We start from the raw sequence: 27,077 nt of genomic DNA, 5'->3' as shown, positions 1-27,077 counted from the left end.
CGCTCACAGGATGAGCTCCCACAGAACGGCCTCCTGGCACCACAGCAGGAAACCAGCAGCACCACCAGCAGCACCACTGCAGTGGGAGAGAAAAAGGAATAGGTGAGGCTGAAAATCACACACTTTCCTTTAGATGAAGCCACACGAACCGTCTTAAGGAAAGAAGTTTCGTGCTGCTTGAGTAACCCTGGTCTTTTCCCTCCTCATTTGCTACTGTGTTCCAGAAATGCAGTTATGGGAAAGATCACTTGTGTAGGTCTGCCTGCCAGAAATGACATTGTGCTTCTGCCCAGGTCTGCAAAATCGCAGAGGGAACCAGGCAATGAAGTCACAGAAGTTGTATTCATGCACTGGAAAAAACTGACGGTTTAGAAAAGTCCTCTCTTACTCTGAAAAAAGTTTATTACTTAAGCCTAAAATGTATGTATTAGACTATGTGCACTAGTCATGGTCCCTTTGCAACAGCCAGCAGGGTCTAAGCTCTAGCACTCATTTCTCACCAACCAAAGAAGCAGCAAGACACACTCTCACTCTAATCAGTGAGTGACAACGTGCACTGACAGTACTACTTGCTATGTAGACAAACCCACAATTTTTTTTCATGTATTTGTATCCCTACCTTTTTGTTTCCAAACACAGTTGTTATTTCACAGAAGGCTCAAGACGAAGCAAGTCAAAAGAAAAATCTCCCCAAAAAATTATAAAATTAGTCTAAAAATGTACATCTTTTCTTCTGCTTCATCTGAGAAGACAAATGCTTCTCCAAACTGTGGTTCATAAATTAATACCCATCTTCCTCTTGTAAAGAGAATCAACATACTGAAGGTAACATAAAAATTAACTATAGCTAAACTGGTCTCACATTATCATGTGCTCCTTTTTCCAAATAATGGGTCAGAATTATGATGAAAACAGGTTATGAAGCAAGAAAACAACTACAGAGACTGAAAAAGTCACATTAAAGTATCTACACTTGTTACGAATCAAACTCCCAAGCAAGTACCCAGAAAAAGCTTGAAATCAAATGCTTTGTCAACATTTGGTACATTGATACTCTACTGTATACTAGCACATCAACAGGACAGTGTGTTTTATGTCTGTCAAGACAGGAACATTTTCTGTTTCTTGAGATGCTAATTTTAAAAATGTGCTGAATTGGGTACGTGTCATATAGCCTTGAAATAAGTATTTCTTCACATTTATAATAGATCTTTCCATCCAAAAAAATCCCAAAGTTCTTAACATGCTGAAGCATAGTACTAGCTTTACTGAAATGCTAACAATAAATATGTTAAATAATAGGAAGATAAGTGAAAAAACAGTTATTTCTGTAAAATTAAATTTTGGATAGGTACAGTCAGACAGCCTGATAATTATCAGATTGTCTCAGAAACAAATTTTTAATTAAATAGTTTCTGTTTAATACCGTGTCATTTTATCCCCTTCTTTTTTTCACTGACTTGAAAAGTTACTGAATGATAATACTGTATCTCACATCAGAGAGTACAAATCTGAAATATTAATCCATCTACCAACTGGTAGGGAAGGAAAAAGCAGATCAGCTATTCTCATTCAACAAGCCTCAATTAGACTATCACAATCAACACTTATAAAGCACCACTCCTTCAATAACATATGGAGATTTACTTGAGTATTGAAGTATTCATGAGTAAGCAACTATTACATCAGAAACACCAGGAAAATACATTTTCTTTCTCAATAAAAAGAAAATTCAAAATTAAAATCTAGTTCAGACCCCTTCTTTCATCAAAGTGTTTAGACTTTACATTAGCCACATTTCTTCCACTTTGTGATCATACCATTCAGACAGACCACTCTGTTTCACAGCAATCCTTTAAAACTTTTAAATATGTCACTGAAGATCCACATCCAAGCGTGGAGTCTAATTAGATCCCAAGGTATCCATACTTTATGCACCAAAATAATCACAAAAACATATTAGAAGCAGAGAAGCGTAGAGTTCTTGATTCACATATAGTCAGTTTTAACTATTACTTCATTTTCTTAAATACCAGCAGGGACATAGAAAAATGTATTTTAGTTTGTACTAGAAAATGTGGTCTATGAGACAACTGGGGAACTGAAAACTGTCTTTTGAAAGCTGAGTCCTAAACTCCATAGTTTTAAAGGTGTTGTGTTTTGATAGGGATCAAAATTCTTTATCTGTAAGAACTGTAATTTAGTTTTTTCTGTTCTGCGTTTCACTGCGGAACTAAAAACAGAATGCACAAAATACCACTGGATGATTTGCAAATTAAAAAATCATAAAATGTGGCAAGAGTAACTATAGGGTTAAAAACAACTACTAGGCAAAAAGCTAGTTGGTTTTTCTTTCGCATATATTAAATTATGCTTTATTTGCTTTGGCTCCTAGAGTCAGATTATAGATGAGAAGAAAACAGGAAAGGGTAAATTTTTCAATAACCCTAGTTATTTCAAATGCAACCTTCTTCCTTCTTCTTATCTGCTTTTTCTCACTTCTTCCCTCCTACGCCCAATTCCTCTATTTTGACATACGCTTTTCAAAGTTGCTACAGGACAATGACTTAAAATGAACAACAAATTTACAATGAGTGGTAAAGCTCATTTTGGTTCAAATGGAAAAATACTTTAATCATTGTTCATGTAACAATGAGAATAAACTTGTAAATCTTATTAAGCAGGCAAATATCTGTTCTCAAACTGCTGGACCTGCAGAAAAACACACACAGGTCCCATGGCAGCTCTTGAACCTGAGCAGGTTTACCAAAGTTGTACTGACATCATTTATGGTGTGCAAAGGTGTTCCAGGAGGATTAGAAGCAGTAAACTAAAACCAACAATGATAATGTTAAGATACCGTGCCTCCTTTGCAGAACTTGGAAAACACAGTTATAAAATAATCAAAATAGCATTCCTGATGTCATCAACAAGCTGTAAGAACAGTCTGATTCATGTTCTCAAAGACATAAATGATCTGGCTTTAGGTGACCAAAATCCAAATGGTTCTGGAACAGGGTAATTCATGGAAAATAATTTACAGTGTTAAAATGTTACCAAAGCTGTACCCTTAGTCACTACATCCTTCTTTAAGGACAAAGCTTATCATCAGCAGCAGGGACATGGCTACAAATCTCTACAGGAACTCCAAAGTAACAAGAGGGAAATTCACGGAAAACTGAAATACCTCATGGCTCCCACTGCTCAACTGTTCAAGTTTTTCTAAAACATATTAGGAACTGAATGAAACTACTAAATTGACCAACATATGGAAGTGTCTTCTTGATGTGATGTATGTCACTATTCCTCTGGTCTTTCTCTGGTACTTTCTGTGCTGGAGCTCTCTAAGAGACAGCAAGCCATAAAAAAAGTAAAGATGTTATTTTGGAAGAATACTTCCTGCAGTATTTCCTTCCTTAGTTGCAAGACAAAAGCATCTACAGAAAAAAAACACCTCACTAAGATAAAATCAGAAGCCAATCCAATAGAGCAGCTAAGTAGTCACTCCCAAGCTGCAGTGAAGGGAAATGAAGAGAAGCCAAGTGCCTTGTGCATGAAAAAGTACCATAAAAAACTTAAGAGCTGCAAGAGGAACTTCTGAATACCAGAGCTGCTCATTTAGTATCACGTTACAAAGCTTCTCCTTGAAAAATGGGCAAATACAGAGGACTCTGCCCGGAAATGGTATAAATTATGATGGATGACGTTCTTGATGCATTTTTCCCCGACTTTAAGAATTACTAGCTCTTCCAATACTGAAAAAGGAAAAAGGGGCCTTTCAGAGCATCAAGGAACTGCAAATCTTGCACTCTACCTTGAAAAAAAGACATTGCTATATGCTCTGTTCAGATAGGTGGGGACATATATGAAGCCCCATCTTCAGGATTCTGTCATCTAAACCATTTTTCACACACAGTTTTTATGTCAACAAAAAATAAAACTAACTGAAAAATTGCTATGGCTAAATAGGCACAATCATCCACAGTGTATGAAGTTAATAGCATACAATGATGTTGATGTTTATCTTTACATACAGGAAAAAACAAAAGGAAATATTAATTTAGCCAAATCAGTTTTTAACTTAAAGCAGCACAAGTAAACATACACACGTACCGCAAAAAACATGGACAAGTCTCAACAAGATAAGAAGTGTACTGAGACTAAGGGGTGAATACACATTTGAAATATGGACAAACACTTCAAAAAAAAGTATAAACATTTTAAATGGTTCCCAACTTCCCCCTCAATTTATTTCTTTACTGTTTAGCTTAGTAAGCATCATGCTAAAACCGAGTCTTGAGCAAAGGATTAAAAACAGTAGAGGGAAAGGGCTTTAAGAAACAATTTGAGTGAGATATTTAATATGCAAGCCTTGTAACATTGTCCCAACTTGAAAGCATCTACAAACTGTGCCATCTCCTGCCTCCCTGAGAGAAGTCAAGGGAAGCTGCCTTAAAAAAAAATGTCAAGATTGCATTACTGTGTCAAAAGGACTTACAGGAGAGAGGAGTGGCATAACAGCAGATCGTTTTGAGTCTCGAACAAGGCAAGATAACCACTGATTAGCTTGCCTCTATGCACAGCAACAACTCCTACAGTTCTCAGCAATGATAACAAGCCAAACACAGCCTGCAGAACTCAGCAGAAGCTGAAAACAGCTGCCTTGTACAGAGAAAAGATACTGCCCTGATTAACTAAAAAACAAAAATGGATGGGTGGGAGAAGATGACAGCAATTTTTCAGCTATCTGGCTACAAGAGTCTTGGTCCTGAAGCAACACTTCGACTATTACTGGAAAAATGAAAACTCTGAAGTAGATGAAAGATGCAAAGAGATATAAAAGTTTCAAAGCAAACAGAAATACACGTTTTATAAAATGGAAGGAGAGTAATATTTTTGAATGACTGCTTTAAACACTTCATTAGTATCATGCTTCCCCTAGCCAGTCTTTAGGAAGATAGGAAGGTCCTTCTTGGCTTCCAGCAATACTGTTTTCTTTGATTTTAGTGTACTTGACAAATTGTCCCAGACTTGTAAACTGCTTTCTACATCTTATCAGAAGAGAAAGCTGGTTGGGCAAGTTACCATGGCCTTCCTTTCTTGCACACAGTTTGTTCAGAAGTGGTTCAAACATATTATCTACTGAGTCTTCCTTAAATCGACTTCTTAAATTGAGCTACTTATACATTGGGGAGAAAAAGCAGCCCACTTTATTTTGGACTTCGTAGCATAAAGAAGAGCTACGGCTAGACAATGTAAGGCAGACAAGTAGTAAATTTTATTATTTCCTCAGCTGACTGTAAAGAAACAGTCACCTACTCAATATATGTAAAATAAACAAGGACATTATAAAGTAGTATTTAAAAATACCTTAAAATATTTCAGAAACCACTCTTGTTAAAAGCTGAGCATATGCAAGCCCTAAAGGCCTCCATTTTAAATAGCAATGCTAGTTAAGTTCACCCTTCCAAACACCAAGAAGCAGCATAGTTAAGAAAGCATAAGGCTGAAGCCAGAAATACATGAAAAAGCAGAAAACTCTGCCTGTCCACATCTATTATTTTTTCAGCAAAAACTCTGATTTCTGTTCAATCATCTTCCTTTCCTTAGTTTATTTCACTAAGTCTCCATTTCATACCATCTTTGCATCTTACCACAAATACCTGTAGAAATACCTTGCTGATAAAAGTCCGTCTTCATAAAGCTGACAGTACAACAGCTTCTTTACTATGGTAATTTTTACATACTGTGTAGAGCACTTATGAATTACAAGCAATTCAGTTAAGTTTTGGATCAAGCAAATCACTGGAAGTTTTCACTCCCCCTTCTATATTCCAAATAATTCTTGTCTTTGAAAACCTGAAATAAAATTACTCCAAAATTCCATGAAAACCTATTACAGTAGTGGGGGAACTGTCATGTCTGGGTGTTCAGGCTCTTTAGCTTACATACTGTACAAGCTCCAGAGATAAGCATGTGAATTCTTAAAGAGTCATCTTGAGAAAAGCTCTGACACTATGCTTGTCACCTGGATCATCAGTTCTTCCTTATGACTTTTTAAACTTAGAAAGTGGTTCTGAGAAAATCCATGACTCTTTGCTTGCTGAGACAAGCGAGGTAAGCAAGACAAGCAATGAGATTAAATGAGTCACCTATACCACGTGTAAGGGCTGGAGCATGTCTACTACCATAAACTTAACTGCATATTCCAGCTTTTGTCAGTTGCTATAAAACATGATTCACAAGATTTCAAACACCTCACATACACAGATGTATGTATGTGCATTTATTAATATTAAAGAGAGGCAAAACCAAGTCTTTGAAAGAAAGTCAAAGAACCCACCTATGTCTAGACAAAAATAACGTAACGAATTGGTCAGATGTCTGACTCAGTAAATTTTCAGGCCTTCAAAATGAGTGAATCGAAAGAAAGAACTGAAGGAGGAGGACATGCTAAGCAGGGTACTTTGTGAAACATGCATAGATACCAAGATCTTTATAGTATTCTATTTTAAACTTTCAGTAAACACAGGCCCAGAAGAAAACCAAAATGCATTAACATACATACTTTGGAATAAGGTCAATGAAATACATTCACACAAGCTTTATTAATGGAATCACAAGTCCAGTGAAGCCAAATGGACATCTCAGCTGGTAAATAGAGTAATAAGAAACACTGTCATAGCCAGTTAAAACAGATTTGCAAACAATAGTAAGCCTAACTAATGAGAAACATGAATGTAATTTAGAAATTAAAAAGACCCTCAAGGTAAGAACAACCTCAAAACACTCTCCACGAATTAGAAGACCTAAACCAAGGGACTACACTATCAAGAAAAAGTTTGTTACCTGTCAAAAATTAATCTGTACGTGAACATAAGGAAAAGAAAACGTACTTCCCTAGCTAAGAAAAGATGCCAATGCTGCAGACCACATCATAAACCCATGTCATGCCAGAGGGACTTCCAAGAAGACAGAAATCCCCAACCAAGCAAACAACAACAAAAAAAACCCAAAGCAAATTTGGTGGCAAGTAGAGAAAACAGCATACAGCTTGTTTTTATTTAAACAATTTTCTGTATGCCCTGAGCACATACTTGCATCTGCATGGAGAACAATATTCAGAACATTTAAATAGAAACTTTACTTTTAAAATGCAGTAACATCACATTAGAAAGCCCAAAATTTTAGCAAAAGCAAAGCACAGGAAGCTGTAGACACAAAACCATACATTACCTGTTAGAGATGTCGTTCAAAACTTTTAAAAAATACCTTGTGCAAAGAAAAAAGCTTTTCCACTATCGCATAGGATAATCAGCATCTTATGCTTTTTTCTGTCTTCTTTAGCTTAGTGACAAGTTAAGAAGCAGTGGAAAAATTATTACCAAGCACTACAGCCTAGACACAAGCAAAGACAGGATTACTTGGGCTCCAAACCGTTATACACAACTGAGCAACCCCCAACACTGCTGCTCCATGGTCAGGAACAGAGAACTACAGAAGTATTTGCTCCTTATTTCTTGAAAAAAAACCCCAAAAGCAGGAACTTCCCTAGTGGGATCGTGGGATAAAGATGTCCCATTTCGTCTAGCTATTCTTCTAGAATCAATCACAGTTAGTTGCGCTTTTACTCTGCTCTCCCTGGGGATATCATGAGAAGGATAAAAGAAAATAACCAAACCAATGTCATTCTTTGCTGGCTGACTGCTGTATTACAGCAAAGGAAGTTTCTCAATGGTTTCAGCAAAGATTGAATAGAAAATATGCAGAATGACACTCGATTCAGATTTCTTCTCTCTGCATTGCACTGCAACATGTACAACAGGGGTGTCTAAAAATTATTTTCATAACTTGAAAAGATAAGTAGAGAAGCCACAAAGCAGCACATGAAAAGACAGGCCTGAAATGGAAACTATCACACCAGAGAGATGTGGGTTTCTTCAAGAATTCTTATTTAAATATTTGCATTATAAACATCTACACAAAACTTAGAATCTACTAATGATGTGAAGGTGAGGCAACCGTCACCCCGAGACACAGGGGAGGAGCAAGGTACCATTTTAAAAGAAATAGAACTGAAATAATGGAAACAGGATGAAATTCAATAGAGCAAAATACAAGCTTGAACACTACAGCAAGGATTTCTGCTAGAAACTAAAGTATCATAACAAAAATGACTACAGATGGGAATGAGCTGATCACAAGATGACTACAAGCCACCATCATCAGCCAAAAACAAGGAGATGAAAACTCCTCATCAGGGAGATTAAAAAAAAAAAATAAAAAGGTAACCAATTTTGGATGTTCTTTCAATTCTTTTTGTATTTTTTCATACATGCACACACACATACAAATGCTTTAGGATCTTCAAGCTCATTTAGAACTTAATACTGTCAGGTTCATTCAGTCTGAGTAGTCTTTTATTTTGAAAGCAGATACACAGAATGCAATTAAATTATTCAAAGCAAAGTATTTATTCAATGTGAGTATATGTAAAAGTAGAAGGCACAAGGAAAGCTGTATTATATGGCTTGTATTGAAAGACTGATTTAAAGCAGCTTTTTAGTCCACACAATGGAGAACATTTACTGGTATCTTTTGCATCTTTTTTTTTAATTTTACTATAATGCATGAAAAACTTTAAGGATCAAGTAAAAATAAGGCTAAGCATGATCCTGGGAAAACCAGCAAAAATCACAGAGATTTGTTGATAGCATGGCTGATTAATACAGAAAAAACTAAAATTATTAATAATCTACAAGACATTATTAAATATGACCAAAAAAATGTACCTACATGTGGCAAAACCAATGTGAAATATGTCTCCTCATCATTTCAAAATGGTATCACAATATGACACCAGGAGTCTGTCCTTTTCAAAGATACCTACTTTTCCAAATATATTACCATTTCAATTTAAAAGACTAAGTATTTATATAGGTATTTCTATCATCAAGATTTAAAGTAACAACATAGGCTTTTTGGTAAACACTAGTTTTCCTATAGTAACCTGCTCTTTGAAACTGGTATGAAAGTAATTGAGATTTTTTTAACTATAGTTGAGTCATATCATTTCAGAATATAAACTGGCAAAATAAGTGTTTACTCTACCTAGCAGGGCATTTGCTAATTTGAACTCAACTTTTCTTTTATCTGTATTTTGTTTTTGTCAGTCAGGTACTATCTACATTCTAGTTATCTCAGAACTAATTGATGATACATTCCATGCAATTCTATACGACTTCTTAATAAATTGCAACAGTAGATTTTATCATCAACACATGTCCAAAAAAACCTTTTTATAAATGTGAACTCAGAGATATATGTGTGGATAGTTTGGGTCATATCTTGTATTGCATTAGGCTACTGTCTTTCTTTCAATCCCACCCCTTATATTCTTACTGGATTGAGCATTCAAGTGTTTTTACTCACTTCTGTGCTCCCTGAGACAACAGCTTTGTCCACGTTCACCGATAGCTGCTCTTCAGTCTGGCAGACTCCCAATGACCACTCCGCACAGCGGTGATGAGCCCAGCAATGACCTAATACATTATGAAAGAAAAAGAGCTTTGGTCATACAACTCTGTCAAGCACTGCCTTTAAGTGTCGAACTTAGTTCTAGCAGTAAATACTTGCCAGATAAAATGAATAGTTTCTCTTCCTGTTTTTCTTCTTGCAACATTTAATGCCCTTATTATTATACATTAAATATACCACAGTTACTATCAGACACTAAATATGCAGCTTTTTTTTGATACATAATACATCTTCCTCTTCATTTCAGCACATTCTGAATATCCGTTTCTAATTTTCAGATGCCTGATCATATAATCATAAGTGGGGTGTATATGATTCTATGGTTCTATGACTTTATGATTCTATATGCAATGTTTGTGTGTGACACACACACAGAGTTACATTTGATCTTATATTTCACTGTAGATTACATTTGTCTATGTACGTTCTCTTAACTTACAGTTCCCAAGGACCAGATACACATCTGTATGTTACTGTAGAACATGCTCGCACGATGCTTTAGAATTCTACATAAAACTTTTAAAAGCTCAAAATACAGCATGAACAGAAACACAATATAAATGTCTGAGAAAACTGTGTCAATACAACAGACACGGAGATATAATTAGAAACGTTTATCTACATAACAAAAAAAATCAGAATTTGAGGAATTCAACAGGTATCTCTTAAAAGAAGTTTAGAATTCAATTCTAGGAAAAACAAGGTAAATGATGCATATTTCCAAGGGAATTCTGTGACAGCTTTGTTCTAGATTCAAAATGATGGTTTACACTGGCCTTTGAAACTAGGTACTTTGTCATCACTGTATCATTCAGCAACAAAAAAACTCCCCTAAAAATCCCTGTAAGGACCTGGGAAGAGTTGTCTACAAATTATTAACAGCAACTTTAAAAAAAATTTAGATTGATAATCCGCCCCCCCCATCCATTCACGCACACTATGGTATAACTAATTAAAACAAACCATTACTTTTTTTTTTTTTTTTTTTTAGTTAGACCTTGAAATTAGTTTCCATACTCATGAAAGAATGACATTTATATTATCGCACAAATATACTTCTATTTTTGAGGCAAAATATATGAGTGGACTACTGGCATCAAAGCATTTGGACATAGATGCTTTCTGAAAAACTAATTTATAACGGAGTAACAAGAACAGCTCCATTAAAATTCAAGAGTAGATGAAAAAACAGACGGTTTTCTGACAGAAAATCTGCAGATACTGCAAACATGCAAGTATATTATGCCTCTATTGTCCTATCGATCCTACTTTTTTTAATCTTCCATTCCATTATTTCCAATAACCCTGCATTAGCAGCGGGAGATTACGTAAAGCTACAGGATTAGGTCTTTAGGAATTGTATTAAGCAGTGTCTCATTTCTTTTTCCTTTTCTCCGCAAAATAGAATCCCGATACTGAAGATATTACTGATGAACATCAGTTCAGCAGTAGATTACAAATATTTCCCCAGACAAAGCTGACAATTCTGTCCACTACTTGAAGAACAGACTATATAAAAACTACCAGGTAACACTGGCAAAAGCTACAAAAGCATCATCAAACACTTGACAAACATCACAGCACAGAAAAACCTTAACTCACTGTCGTTGTAGCTACTGTACTACTACTGGACAAGGAAAAAAGAAGGACAGCAGCATTTCTTACCTGTTGGCTCAAATAAGGCTTGAACATCAATGTCATCTGGTAAGCCAACTAAACTGAGTTCATCCCAGAATTTGACACCCTGATCGTCAGAAGCAGTTTGGGTGCTTACACTTGTACATGATGCTATACTCGATCGAGATCTGTATCAGGGAGCAGAAAAACAAATTTAGAAATGACCACATTCTTTGTTCAATTAGCTAGATACTTGTAAATTATCCAAAACTCAGGGAAAGTGAGTACATATTTTTCCAAACGTGGTAAAATATAAACAAACATGAACAAAAATTTTCTTCCTCATACTTCTAGCTCTATACTTTTCCCAGTAACAAAGTTTTCATGTTAAGGTGCTATTCAATAGACAAAAAAAAAAGTGCTTGGTAAAATGCCCTTTTCCCCAGCTTGCTCTCCTCCAATTCTTCAGGACACACATGCTTCTTTTTCTAAAAGCCCACTTCTGTTTAACATTAAAACTTGACCAACCCTAGGAATGGAGAATTAGGTAGCAGCAAGCAGTCTGTGTTACTCTGGGGAACAAGAGATGTAGAAGGAAGAAAAGAGAGTGATGTTAAGTGGAGAGCACCAGCTGCAGCTTTCATACAGCCCTCTCCCTACAGTCTTTAACAGCTGGTCCCGGGTATAGCACTGACAGCATCCTTAGAGGAGGCTGACACGGCCAGAGGTAAGGTGCCGAGAGAAAATGCAGCAGCTATGGGAGGAAGGTAGAAAAAAGACCAGGAGTGAAAAAGCTACTTGGAATTAAGTGTATCTTTATCCAATGCCATCAAGATGTTTAAAACAAAAACAAAACAAACAAAAAAACCCAACATAAAATGGGGGGCAGGGACAGCAGAAAAGGAGTCGGGGCAGAATTGAAAAATGCACAGATATAAAGACTACTATATTGTGCTGACATAGGAGGATCTAGTTTGTAATGTTGTTGACTTTTTCCTCAAATTCTAATCTCAACAGAAAACTCCAACTACTCCATCAAAAAAAAAAGCAGTGATGATTCGCCCTCCTTTATTTCCTGCAGGGAAAAAACTATCTTGTACATCTAAGGATGTGCATTAGGTTTACTGATAAAAGAGACCTGATCTCATCTGATGCTTCAGTGGCTGGTAGGAAAGGAGGTCATGTGTTTTCTGTTAAGGTTCTCTGAACTTCATTGTTCTCCCCCTTTAATAACCCAAACAAGTACGTTTGTTTACTGTTTGCTGTTACTTCCGAGTTTCTAGAGTTGAGACAGCACAAAACCACCTCTCTTTCCCAACTGCTCTCTTTCTACTTATAACCTCTAAAAAAAAAAAAAAAAAGATACTGAAAAATGACCTACCACCAATAAGACAAGAAAGAGAGTAACCACTGGAATTTAAACCTGCAATAACTTTGCCTTTCTGAAAACCATGCATGCTCTACTTTCAACAACTACATTCAGAAATACATGGAAAAAACCTTGGTTTGTGAGGAAAAAGAAAGAATAACATCCCTCCTGCACTGCCAAAGAAAACTCAGAAGTTATCACTTATGACATGATATCCTCATATCCCCCGTCATGACAGAAGCTGAACATCACCCCCCCGCCTCGCTAATGCTGGCACTGTCGACATTAAGACTCCCCTTATTAAAGTATTAAAATAACCTATTCTGTTCAATAAAGCCAGTTCCTGAACACCGCCCGTGTCCAGTGGAGCCACCTCGAACATTAAACTGCTGCTCAAAACACAGGAGTTTAAAGGAATGTTAAGAAAAATCTAAATAGTAACTGAGAAGGTGTTTTTATTAATACGAAAGCTTTCTCACAAGATGAAACCAATCTATTTGAAGAACATCTCAATTTACTCTGCAATTTCATCCCGAACAGAAACCCTTTCCACCTCATCCTGATCCTTCATACTTAGCCTTTTTGTAAACAGGATTTCACATGCCTATAAAATAGAGCAACTGTCTGAGGGGAGGGGTTAGCTTTACTAGCTTTAAGAAAAGCCTGTTTTCCCTATCAGCGTTACACAGCATGTATTTTTACGACACCGACATAATTACATGAACATATGCCATGCACCTGAGCAACATCAGCGTGTATCAAACACACTGAACAGCTTCTCCAGCAGTTAGCACAGCCCTAGCGCTGCATACAGGCACATTTGAGATGGTAAGTTTAACTGAACTCGCACTAATTAAGTATTTTTGGGGTGTGCTTTGGTCAGATTTGAAGAACAGCAGCCCGGCCCAGACAGCGACGCCGCGGCCCCTCCGGCGGCTGCGCCTCACAGGCGGGCGTGGTGGCCGCCGCCTCCGTTATTGCTTCACTTTCCTCGGCCAGGCCCCGCGGGCTGGCGGCGGCCCCGCGCCAATCCCCGGCCTCCGGCGCAGCCGCCCACGGGCCCGGCGGCCGCCCACGGGCCCGCGCCGCGCGCCGCCATCGCCGCGCTGGCTCTGCGCTCCCCCAAGGCCGCGACCCCCCGGCCGCGCAGCCGGCCCCGAGCGATCCCCGCGTTCGCAGGCAGCCGCTGAATGAAAGCGCGTCTAACGGCGGGGACAGCGCGAGCCCACGGTGATAGAATCCCTACATCTACGGAAACACTTGTGTGCAGGTAAGATTTAAAAATGCGCTTCTCCGCTCAGCCGCGTCTTAAGCACCACGGCAGACACAAACGTCACAGCGGAGCAGTGTACATCCCTGCCACTTTTCAGAATTACTGAAAGGTGGAGCTAACCTGACAGGCCTCAGGACGCTGCCCTTTCGACGGCTACAACCACCCTGTCGGGAAACCTGCCCACGGACCCCACGTCTGAAGGGTAAGAAACACACGCCACGTGCCTGCAACGGTTCCGTCACCATTGCAAGAGCCGACTGTGGAGGGCAAGGGGGAAAAGCTTCAACAAGCTGGGCAGAGGCTTCTCGTTACTCCAGTCTACAAAACGGATGAGGCGTCAGAAGTCCACCATCTTCTACTCTTGTGCAGACTTTTACTTCAACCTCACAAGTGGATCTGTGCTTTACAAGATCTTTTGTATGTTTTCAGATTCAAGATTCTCACTGGAGGGGAGAAACCAATCTTTAAAAAGCAGAAGAGACAGCTATTCTATACTGCTTGCGTGGGGTTTTTTTGGTTTTCAAAAAAAAAAAAAGAAAAATTACAAATATTAACGACCCACATTTTCACAAACACAAGTTATTTGCCTATTGCAGTACAGTGTCTGTAAAGATGCTTCCTGAACGTCATGCAAAAAAACCCCCATATTTATTGTAATTTATTGTAGAACAGACTTACTTTTTCTGTCCTCTCTGTTTGCGCGGCACTGAGTTTTGCCTTGGAGTTCTCTCACAAGCTCCATCCGTGCTGTCGCTGGCTTCACTCTTATTTAAAGGCTGGTTCTTCCATGGGATAACATACCCAGGAGTGGGACTGAATTGTTTTAAGTCTCCTTGCCCTAATGAGCTCCGCTCTCCACAGTAACAAAAGGCGCAGAGTTGTTCGCTGTGAAAGGGAAGATAATTACTTCTTTTTTTGGGGAGAAAAACAACAGAGGATGCCCCATCAAAGAGCAAGTTTCATGCCAATTTAACCCTACATAACAAAACAATAAAAGCTCTCAAGTACTTTCAGGTGTCAGAATTCAGCATTCAGGAACACTATTTCCAGCTAATTTGAAGTTAGGTTAGAAGAACTTTTTTGTTCACAAAAGTGCATGATAAACAAACAGAAACAAAACAAACAAAAAAACCCACACACATATAATATGCAAATGATTAATATAAATTTTTTGTTCAAAAACTCTGTACCTCTAGACACACGCTTGTTGAAAGGCGTAGGAAAGGGGGGGTTGAAGAAAAGAATTGAAGAACTTAACAGCTCACACCCATTGTAAGAACTCAGCATTACCATCACAGAAAAGGCAAAGCTCTGCCTTTTTGAACACAGAGCATTAATGCACGTATACCTTTCTATAAGCACATACACTTTATTGTAACACAATGTGCAAATACTATACACCAAAAGGTTTAATGAAACATGGAAATAAATTGAATAATGCGAAAAATCACAGCAATGGCTACAGTCACAGATACCAGGGCATACGACATACACAAAATCCAAATATCCTCATTTACATTAATATTTAAAAACAAAGCCTAAAAGTTTTACTAGAGGAAATTTGTATCTATATAACTGTGACCGCTACAATATCCCTGTACCACTTACAATTATGTTTTAACATGCATAACATAGCAACAGCATTGAAATGACAGCTCTGACAGCGCTCCTTGTGTCACATCATATGGAAGCTACTGAAAAATATTTCTATAATAAACATATCCACAAACTTAAAATGTGAACTTCTGCAACTAATGCAGTTTGTATTAAAGGAAGGCCATTTAACACGTTTTTTTAATGCTTAAATGAGCAATTCTGTTTTCTTCATATTTATGCCCCTAAGACCCCAAAAAGATGCCTCAGGGAATCAGGCACTTGGATAGAGGCTTGGTTTAGCCTGGATCCCATTTAAATAGATTTCGGTGCATCTGTAACGTGGCACACTGGGGTTTGGAGCACTCTGTGGTGGAAGAAGGTAAGGTGGGAGGAAGAGAAAACCTTAAGGCTAAACTCCTATATGATATTCACTGAATTCTGGGGGGAAAAAAATACAGATTGCCTGTGTTTTTCAGCCAGGTGAAGCAAGAGCAGCAACAGAAAAAGATAAAAGTAGAAAAGGAAAGTTCCATATCAGAACAGAAGACACTGAGCATCTAACAAAGCCCCTTAGATCTGGTTTAACATACTCTGGGGATGGGTCTTTGTGCCCTCACCATAGAGCAACACCTAGGGGGGAAAGAAAAGAAGAAGGAAAACACAAGTGGGTATGTAAAATGCCTTTGAATTTCCCTACAATTATAGTACCGGTAATACCAGAAAGATGCTAAGGAAGGAAGCAACAGGTCATAAACCCAAAATGAAGCCTCAAATGAAGCCAAATACTTTTACTTATGCTCTGTAGGTAGGATTGCCCTTTCCCTAATGCAGGCAGACCTCTGGGGACATGTAGGTTGGTGGGCAGATAAAACGGGTCCTCCTATGGTACTCAAATTAAGACCCTACCATAGTACTGTTAGGAAACATTCATCCTCCTACTCATAGCCTTGGTCGCACAGCCCTCACTGATCTTGCCTGAACACAGAACCAGCCTCAGCCAGGACAACCCCTGGGGCTGATGAGACATGACTGACACATCCAGAGATCTTTAGAAAAAGGTATCCGAAGATGATCAAAAGATGTGAAGAAAATATGGATAAACTGTTGTGGTTTAACCCCAGCTGGCAACTAAGCCCCACACAGCCACTCGCTCACTCCCCCCCACAGCGGGATGTGCGAGAGAATCGGAAAGGTAAAAGTGAGAAAACTTATGGGTTGAGATAAAGACAGTTTAACAGGCAAAGCAAAAGCCACGCACGCAAGCAAAGCAAAACAGGGAATTCATTACCCACTGCCCATGGGCAGGCAGGGGTTCAGCCATCCCCAGGGAAGCAGGGCTCCATCACGCGTAATGGTGACTTGGGAAGACAAACGCCATCACTCCCAATGTCCCCCCTTCCTTCTTCTTTGCCCCAGCTCTATATGCTGAGCATGACACCATATGGTATGGAATATCCCTTTGGTCAGTTGGGGTCAGCTGTCCCAGCTATGTCCCCTCCCAGGTTCTTGTGCCCCCCGAGCCTCCTCACTGGTGGGGTGGGGTGAGGAGCAGAAAAGGCCTTGACTCTGTGTCAGCCCTGCTCAGCGGTAACTAAAACATCCCTGCGTTATCAACACGGTTTTCATCACAAATCCAAAACACAGCCCCATACTAGCCACTGTGAAGAAAATTAACTCTGTCCCAGCCAAAACCAGAGCATAGATGTAGCGTAAGATTGGAGGAAAATGAATAGTTACAGCTAAACAGTACACGTGCCTATTTTATAAGCCAGTTTTCAGTGTGATAGAGCAACAAGTAAATTATCATTTGTATGTCAGTGAATATAACCACTAGACTACCAGTGAAACCTGATCTGGCCTCGCAGCCAGAGTTGGTAAGAAGGGAAAGAAAAGCTATTTATGCTAGTTGAGACTAGAGAGACTTGTGAGGAGACTTAAGAGATTTAAACAGGCAGCACCATGGTATATAAATTACACTAGTTACAAACACAAGATTATCCACAGAGGAATAAATAATTCTTCATACATCCTGTTAGGACAGACTATCACTACTCATTAAAATACTTGAGGATAATCATGACTAAATAAACAAAGCTCCTTAAAGTGAAGTTGTAGCAAATTTGCAATAATGTTAAGGTTTATAAAAGAAAAATATGAAACAGTAATCACAAAAAAAATGAACTTTTAACGTGGTACTATTTGAAAAAGGAATATGGGGTAAATCAGCTATTTCTGGAGCCTGTAAGGCAGCTCCTGTATCACAACTTCCAGCAGTAGCTTTCTGCAGGCAGAGCAAAGTGAAACAACAGGAGCAGCGAGTTTCACAGCTACTCTGCAGCATGATGTGGACAGCTGTGGAGCTGTCGAGAATCATATGGTTTGTGCTACTGCTCCTGCTCCAGCAAAGCTGGGGACCGCAGCTGAAGCAAGTGCTTGAGCGCTCGCCGCGGGGAGGGGGCTAGGGGAACCCTTCGCTAAAGGTTTGCGAACACACAGATGCAGAAGTTAAAGACAGGAGCAGCAGAACGTTCCCAGATCGCTGCCAAGAGACTGTGGGGCTGAGATAGAGGGGATGGATTATAAAAGGGGGCGAGGGGGGAAGGTTTCACATTTGTCAGCAGAGGGGCTTCAAGTGCATCAGGCACCCAAATACCTAGAAACAACCAGCGGCAGCACAGCCCCTGCCTAACATCTGGATGCTAGAGAGACCCTCCGCAGGAAAGCCATGGTCCTCCGCTTCCCACCACCTCACGCTGCTCATTTGTCATGCAGTACGAAGTGGCCAGTTCCATCATGTTAGCCTTTTAGGTTTAAGTGCTCAGTAAATATTTTAAGTGATGTCTGTATGGGCAGAAGGTAGAGTTTTTTATTCCTATCATCTGAGGATTGCAGAAAGTAGTTACAAATCTACTTTCCATATGTCAATATGAAATTAGAGGATCTAAATCTGTGATGCAAGAAGAGCTCTCATATTGAAGATATGAGACAAAATTGAGATACTGGCAACTCTTAAGATCAAACCCTAGATCTGTTATCATAATTAGCATATTTTCAGAACACGCTAATTCAAAATGGGTAACAAGCAAGAGATGATGTGTCACGTATCTTTTTATAAGTTACTAAGGAAGAAAAGAAAGAGAAGGCTCACCAATACTCCATTTAAGATACACCTATGATGCTCCACACCAAAATAGAAGTTCATCATTATTTGTAACTTCAACCTAATTCCTATGTTTTCCCAGAACAAAGGCTACCTTTTTATACAGGTTTAAAATTCCAGGTAGTTTACTGCCAGTAGGTGCTTGTATAACTCACGTTGTCCCAAAGAATTTCATACATCTGTATGCACACACATTGTAATACATGATGCAGAAAAAAAAAAATGTACAGAACAAACCAGACATACAACTGGGTTTATGGGAATGCAGTAAGAGGCAATAAGGCTAATGTCTGAAGCTGATGTCTCTTCCTACCAAGCCATGAGAGGAGATCCAGACATGGATCTTGTTAGAAAGATGCCTTTTTTAACAAGAAACATGTCAATCTCAGCACTTTGCCCAGCCATTTTCCTCTACAAGTTCTTATTTCATCAAGTTGTCCGATCAGTGCCTCTTCCTCATGAAGAATTTACTCAACCCCCTGACAAGAATCTAAGATGCTACAATCCTCCACAGTTCACATCCCGACAAAGGAAAACAAAATGCCCTCCAGCCAGTTAATCCTAGAGGAAGAGAGAAGAACAGTCACTATTTCCTCTACTTGACTGATGACACACAGTCATTAGGGCTCATTCTAAAACACAGACTTTCCCGTTCGAAGGAGTTCATTTCAACACATGCAGTATTGGGCAACTAGTTGCACAATATTAAATTACAACCAGAGAAGGAGAAACATCTTCTGGCTTGCTTGCAAATTCTCTATTCAATTAGAGAATCAAGGTATAATTGGCAGTCCCAAAATCTTTTATTTTTTTAAAACAGAACAATTCTAAGGCTGACCGTCAGGATTACCAACATTTCAAGCCCACCAAGTGCTGCTGTAGTTATACTCCCAAGACTAAGCAGAAGATCCTCCTGGATCCTTCTGAGTTGGGAAATGGCACTGGGGTATCCTGTGTCAGCCAAGGCTCCTTAACAATAAGCAGATGTGCAGTCTGACTTATGTAAACATGTTTTGTTTATGCGATGTCCCATATCTCACAGATCTACACTTGGGTCTGCATGAGTACCATGCTGTGCAGCTGGTGGAAATCTTTATATTGGTCCACGTGAATTAGTGTGACCCTCAACAGTATCAGATGTGATCTCTCACTCTCCTGCCCGTTTTTCATACCTGGGTGGAGGGCCCCACAATCTGCAATGATATAGGGCACTGCTATCCACCTGCAACTCTGGACATACAGCTGGGGGAATAAACTTCCCTTCCCCATTTTCCTAGCGGTAACTTCCCTCCGTGTCTCCAGGATCCTCATAAAGCTTAATGCCAAGGAAGGCAGCAAGGGGTCTGTGTTGAGTGTGTCAATCCGTAAGACACCTGAAGTTATACAACCCTTTTAGCACTGAACCCTGAAGGAGACAGACTAAAGAAAATCCTGTAGCCGCTTGTTCTGCAGAGAGGTGTTAAAGGTCCCTTCTTTCAGGAGAACAGGCACAGGCAAATCCAAGCATCCCAGAGAGATGAACAGAAGCTGTCAACAGCCAGAGAAATACAAACTCATGGATTCAGCTTGAGAGATGCCCTGATCTTACCTTTTCTCAAATCCCTCCCAGCCTACTGTGGACACAAATTATCAAATAAGTTTTACTGTGCATTCATTCACCTTTTCAATCAGTATCATTAAAAGCAGAGGTCATTGTTGCTGTCTAACCAGGGAAAGGCAACGGATTATGTCTGAGAAAACCCAAAGCATGGCAGTTCCAGTAAGATCCACTAGCTATAACCATCACCTTAACATTAAACACTAAGTTACAGATGATCCCTACTGCCATTTGCCATGATAATGGTTGAACCACAGTTAAAAAAAAAAAAAAATCGGAAAGCATAACAATAAAGATCTATTTAATTCATGGTTTGGGTTGAGAAAGAAGGTGAAGAGGGTATCATTTAATTTTTGCTATGAGTTTGTTTGTTTTTAAAGGAATTATGAAATCATTTTCCTCAGTGTCTGGAAATGCCTTCTGGGTGTCTTTTTCACACTCACTTTAGCACTCTTGAAAGGTGAAATTGAGAAGCATAAAACCTTGGGTTATGTTGGCAAAGTTGTTACAGAAATGTAAAATGTTTTTAACATGTATTTTTCACAATTAAAACTAAGCTCAGCACAATGAAATGGTATATTTGGGAGCAAAACAGAACTTCAGAGCATCGTCTGTACTGATTACCGAAGCAGACTGATGAGAATTGGCCTTGAGAATTTTTCTCCCCCCTAACCCTGTTAGCAGTTTTAACATATGTTAAAAGGCTAAATTAAACGCTACAGGGGACCTTCTATTTATTTAGCTATGCCAAGTTGTGCTAATGCACAAACAACTTTGCCTTGACTCTCATTTTATGTTGTGTTATTTAAGGAGTAAATTGTTTTTCTCCTTAGTGAAGATGCACCATTGTATCATTTACGTAAATTCAAATGAGGACCCACAAGCTGCTTTTTAAGTGAGAAAAGAAGATTTCTGGCTTAAAACAACGCCTGGGGTCTGCATCAGTGTGAGTTCTAATATACGTGGGATATTCACAGAGGTGAAGTTATTCTAAAACTCAGGGTTTTAGACTAAGCTTTATCTAAATATCCTGTACATATCTTGACCTCAATAATGAAGAAGCTTGAAACGAAACTACAGAATAAAACTCATTAGGTGACGCATAACAACTTCACATTGATACAGGGTTAACAACCCAACAAATAAACCTTCTGAATAAATGATACTAAGGAGAGAGAAGGATGAAAAGTGCAACATGCAGATACCACAAAGAGAAAGACGCAAAAGTTCTCAGCTGCAAGCTATATTTAAGCATTCGACATGCGAAGTGTTCTCCTTCTAATAGGAAACTGAATCACAGAACAACTTGAAAGTTTGAAGTGGTTTGACAGTATTACACAGACTTGGTTTTGAAACGAGTATTTAATTTATGCAGCACAAATCCTTTAAAAAAAGGAGGGTGGGAGTTTGTTTGTATGAACTTCAGGTGAAGAATTTTACAACTTTTACATTTGCACAAAGCAATTAAACTGCATTAGACAATAATTGCTTTCCAATTTTTTCAAACCAGCACAGTTGGAGCTCTACAGCCATATAATCAACTTAATGATACTCCTCTCATTTGAAAGAAAGAAAACATTACCTTCCAAACACCACCACCAAAACAACACATTTTACTGACATTTTAAAATTTAAAAAATATGGAAATATGCTCTTATTCACCATCGATATGTGTCAGCTATAATTTAAACAAATGTTTAAAGGTAAGTTAGGATTTCACATACCCTAAATGTAGGAGGGGTTTACCAGAATGCCAGTGCTGAATAGAGTGAATTTAGAGGTCTACTCCAAGGCCATCTAGAATTCTTTCACGTCCATCTGAACTGACTCATACTCTCAAACAAAAAACCCATACAGAATGCAACTGTAAGCATACCTGAAAGGTGATACTTCACGCAGTTTTGAGAGGTGATTTAACCTCTGGATGATAAAACCCAAAGAATAAAAAGTACTGTGGCCTGGATCTTCAGTGTGCCTTGTGCCCAGAAAGTATTGTCTGTTCAAGCCAAATTTCCTCTTCTGGCAAACCAACATAGATCACACCAAAACCACATAAATTTTGCAGAGGTCGCAGCACCTCTTAGGAGGCAACTTCATATGAACACTAAGTAGGGTCTTACTACCTGAAAATTGCTGAAATTTAACATATACCAAGTTGGCTTTAAGCAGTAGTTTTTCAAGAAAGTTTCATCAAAATTGTTCAGTCACATTAGGGAATGGAAAAACATGTTGTTCGCATAATTAGATTTCATATCTTTTATTTGAAAATAATGTTTACAGAAGAGATGAAACACAAGAGAGTACGGCTCTTTACTCAAAACTGTGCTGGGTCAGACTAAAGGTTCATCCAGCCCCGTATGGTCAGTGTTCAAAACAGGATAAGCAGATGCCCAGAGGATATTGAAGAGCAGCACAAACATATGATACTACCCATGCCTCCCAGTACTTTCAGTTCAGGGCCTCCCTGATCAGCTGCGATTCCTATATATTCAGTCATTCTCAGTTTCTCTTTCATGAACTTGTCCAGACTGCTCTTGAACTCACATAAATTTTCAGCAATACCACAACATCCTTTGGCAAGGATTTCCATGTCACTCCGGACAACTACCTGCTGTGCAAAGAATCACCTCCTTTTATTTTGCATCTGGCCCTTCGAAGTTCCATTTGACAACCCTCAGTTTCTTGCATTAAACGAAACTGAATAGTCAAGATACAGCCACACCCCCCGTGCTGTATGATTTTAAAGTTTCTTTTCTTCCTCCTACAATCTTTAATAGACTGAAGCATCCTAGATTATTTAAATGGAAGCTACTCCGAATCTTTGATCAACTTTTCTGCTGTTCTGTGAAACTTTTCAAGTTTTACTATATTCACTTTGGAAGTTACAGATAGACTTTCTGTAATACACTTTCTGTAATCCTATGAAAATTAGTCCAAACTTGCTTCTCCAAATGTTTTTAACCTCACCAAGTAGATCGCACATGCTCAAGCAAAGCTTTAGCACATCGAAGCTACAAGGTCAAAAATTCTCTCCTCCCTAAGCACGCTCCATTCTCTCTCAGAACCTCCATGCAAGCAGGCTCCATATGCACCACCCTTACTCCATGAACGAACACCCTTCCAGCAAAGGTTAGAGAGACTCACAGGGATTGTCTCTGCAACTACAGCTTAGAGATGCTGTGAATCCAGATTTTGTCATTTAAATTGCCTGTATTTTCAGTCAGCTGTGAAATGGAAGCAAAGGAGGAGTGATGAAACAAAGAGGCAGGGCATGACAGAGGGTTGCTTGTGCGAGGGAAATGGAAGCTGATGGGGAAACAGGACAATTGACTGTGAGGCATTAATACAGACCACACAAAGCAAACAGAAATTTAGATTGGGTATTAGGAAAAATTTATTTACTGAAAGAGTGGTCAAGCATTGCAACAGGCTGCCCAGGGAGGCGGTGGAGTCACCATCAATGGAGGTGTTTCCAAAAATTTGTAGATGTAGCACTTCAGGACATGGTTTAGTGGGCATGGTGGTGTTGGGTTGATGGTTTGACTTGATGATCTTAAAGCTCTTTTCCAACCTTAATGATTCTATGGTTCTATGAAAGAGAACACAGCCTTAGCTGACAAGGAACATGAACAAGAAAATGGAGAAAAAGGGGTGAGAAGAAATACCATGTCACAAACACCTGTCTGGGAGCCACTGGAGAAGGAGTGAAGGAAAATGGAGATCGGGTGAAGAGCCAAAAAAGAAGAAACCAAAACTGAGTGGACATTGAAACCATGATTAGAACTGATGAGCAGAGACTAGGATTAGGAAAGTAAAGAGAATGGGAATATGATGAGGAGTCAACAACATGAAAAAAGACAAGATTCTGACAAAGAAAGCTGAAGGCAAAAACCAGAAAATGTGACATTTGGAAGGAATGAGAGAAGACGCTGTATTCACTCAACACTGGAAGAGAACTAAAGATCCCAAACTCTTAACATCACTTGCGATTACCACATATCTGTGCAATCCTCTGACAAAGTAGGCATCCCATCCCCTTCTGACCTTGGCCTACACAGGACACTGCATAACAAGTACTGCTATCAGTCCTCCAGCATGCTCTGACGGACTGCCAGCCATGAAATCCGGCTCATGGGATGCTTCTCTCTGTCTGACTGCCACCTCTCAGAGGAAAGAAAATCTGTCTGTCCAGTCAACAGACCTGACCTGCCAGTGCTAGGCTTGTTGCCCACCAGTGGCAGGACAGCTGCACGCAAGCAGCAGGACAGACCCAGGTGGAGACACAAAGCCTTAGCAGGATGAGAGACAGCAAAACTGCCAAAAAGCATCTGTGAGAGGCTGAGAGTGGGACTCCAGAAACCTGGAGCACCTGCTCACATAGGGCAGGAGACACTTCTAAGTATGGTTTCTGTGGTTGGACGATCTTATGTAACAGATTAATTCAAGGAGCAAAGGTCTGTGCAAATTAAAGGCCTGATCATGAATGTCAGTGATCATGGGTGTCAAATCCCACAAGGCACAAGTTCTACATGATGGCATTAAACACATTATCGTCACAATGTCAACTGTTCAACCTCAGAAAAAGGCAGGATCAGGGCTGCTGTGAAACCTTTCTTTGTCCCCATTTGTGCAATACGCCTTCTGTGCTTCAAGAAAGACGCAGACCATCTGGAGAGAACTCAAAACAGTGAGAAGAATCAGAGCTCAAGAAAACATCACCTACAAAGAAAGTATGAACAAATTTGGGATTTCTGTTACGAAGTAAAGCATGCTGGGGAAATAAGCTGAGAGCCTTTTACAGAAATCTCTCCTCCATTATCCTTGGCAGATGGTACAAATAGTAATGGGATACACCCAGAATGAGGAGAGTGTAGGTTAGATGTGAGTAAAGTGTTTCCAACAGTGAAAACAAAGAAGAGACTGCAAGGGACTGTTTAGGGAAGATCTGGAGTTTTTATTATCGGAATATTTAAGAGCAGTTTATGTAAACTTCTGTCAGGAATGACAGCTGTAGATATCTGCCCTGCAAAAGGAGGTGAACTAAATGACTTCCAAAGGTCCCTTCCTGCCCTATGAATCTGAGATAGAGCTGCTTTAACAATGATCCATCATAAAATTCTTCTTGAGACCATTTCCCTTGAGACCATTTCAGTCAACGCATGAAGAGACAGGATGGACAAGTAAGCATTTAACTTTTTTCTCATTTTTCTGTGTGTGGTCTTAGTCTTTACCTACTGACAATATTCAAATTGTTCCTAGCAAGACAAATTAGTAATTTCACTCTGAGCTAGACTGGTCACTGATATATGCTGAAATATTATTTCACTATTATTAAATAATTTATTTTTCTAACATGAAGGAATGCTACATCCACTTTGCAGATACAAAAGTCAATCACTGACTTCACAGGAAAATACTGTAAGTGATTACAAGGATCTAGATCTGAAAATGTAAAGGCAAAACTCTGCAATGACTTCAAGTGCCCTGTTTTGTGCATAAGGTCCATTCTCTGCAGAAAGAATTCTTGTAGAAAAACATTCACATAAAATTACAAACTATATCATAATACATGTGCATGAAAAGAAATAATCAGTTTCAAAATTAATCTTAATATTTGTATCTCCTAAAATATGTGCTTTACTTTGCAGTTTTAACCTTTTTTAAACATATTTTTAATATTAAATATTTCATCTATCTCCCTCCTGCCTAAAGATCTAGCTTCTCCTTCCATCACTGAAGTGTCATTCTGTCCAGATTATCTCATCTGCCACTCCACAATTTCTTTTTCCACTGAGTGTTGCAAGTTTTATAATGTGCTTTCTCTGAAGATTAAAAAAAAAGAGAAAGAAAAAGAAAAAGATATAGAACAAAGATAAAGAATTTCACTGCTACTTTTTCGCAATTTTCTTTGTTCACACAGTCAACAGATGTTCGCCAACCACTTCTTTTTGATGGAATAAAGCACCCCAGGCCTCCATCTCCAGGCTCCAAATTTGATCTTAGTAGCAGCAGCAAAATAAGGGGGAATAGTGCAATTGGTCTGGAATGAAAATTACATGCTTTGTCCAATTACAAGTGAAGCAGGAAAGCAGGAAGGTGTGTTGCCAGGGGTTTTTTTTATAGGTTTTAGTGACAGTCTCACAAGAGCAAATATTTAGCATACCAAAGTACCAAAATAAAAAAAGCTGTGTGAAAATCTCAGCTTCTACTTACTTATTTTAAGAATGTTCTGTCTTCATGATTATGGCAAAAGGATTGAAAATGTGCAATTAATGTAATTTACAGTCTCCAAAAGTAGACAGAAAGTAAAATGAATCAAAAGGTGTTTTGTTCTTTTATGAAATTGTGGTTCTAGGCCAGTCTCATTAGCTTTTAATGCTTGGAGTTGACAATGTGGGAAACAGAGGAGGAAGGTAGAAGTGGGCTCTGCTGTAAGTCACAGCCGGTTTCTGGCTGCTTGCCTGCCTCATGGGCTGCACTTCCCCTGCTCTCTGCAGGCAGCTCAAACCAAGGCGGCAGATTCCTTTCGAAGAAGCTGGATTCCACTCAGCCATAAGTCCTGGGCTGACAGAAGCTTCGCACAAGGCTTATAAAAAGAAAAAGGGAACAACCGAAGGAAAAGGCTCCAAAACCCATGACGCTCATGATATGTAAGAGCTGGCAGCATTACTTTTACCACTGCCAGGCTTGATAGTTTATCTTTTCTTGATGTTATTGCCCCTCCCCACATGTGGTCAATAATTCACTCATTCCTTCTGAGCATTCACACACACGGTTCACCCCTTTCAGCCTCCCTACCCCAGTTTGGCTCAGATACTATTTATTTTAATGATTGTTAGCACACTGCTCTCTCAGCATCAATCCTGAATCTGTTCTTAAATTCCCCTCCCAATCCTATTTGCAGCAAGTAGTTCTCTTGGATTCCCAT

The 27,077-nt window shown here is 39.1% G+C and overlaps 1 protein-coding gene across 1 annotated transcript in view; it reads right to left on the bottom strand.

The window, feature by feature from the left end:
- Positions 1-27,077, bottom strand: part of KMT2C (lysine methyltransferase 2C) — a gene marked incomplete at its 5' end in the record, with an annotated part of 201,819 nt that overhangs the window by 106,946 nt on the left and 67,796 nt on the right. The window contains 3 exon segments of the mRNA XM_081996665.1: positions 9,433-9,542; positions 11,203-11,342; positions 14,475-14,681. Coding sequence (XP_081852791.1) covers positions 9,433-9,542; positions 11,203-11,342; positions 14,475-14,681 — 457 coding nt within the window.

This window comes from Phaethon aethereus (assembly GCF_964289735.1).
Source record: "Phaethon aethereus genome assembly, chromosome: 2".
Classification (NCBI taxonomy): domain Eukaryota; kingdom Metazoa; phylum Chordata; class Aves; order Phaethontiformes; family Phaethontidae; genus Phaethon; species Phaethon aethereus.
This window is presented reverse-complemented; position numbering and strand designations above follow the sequence as displayed.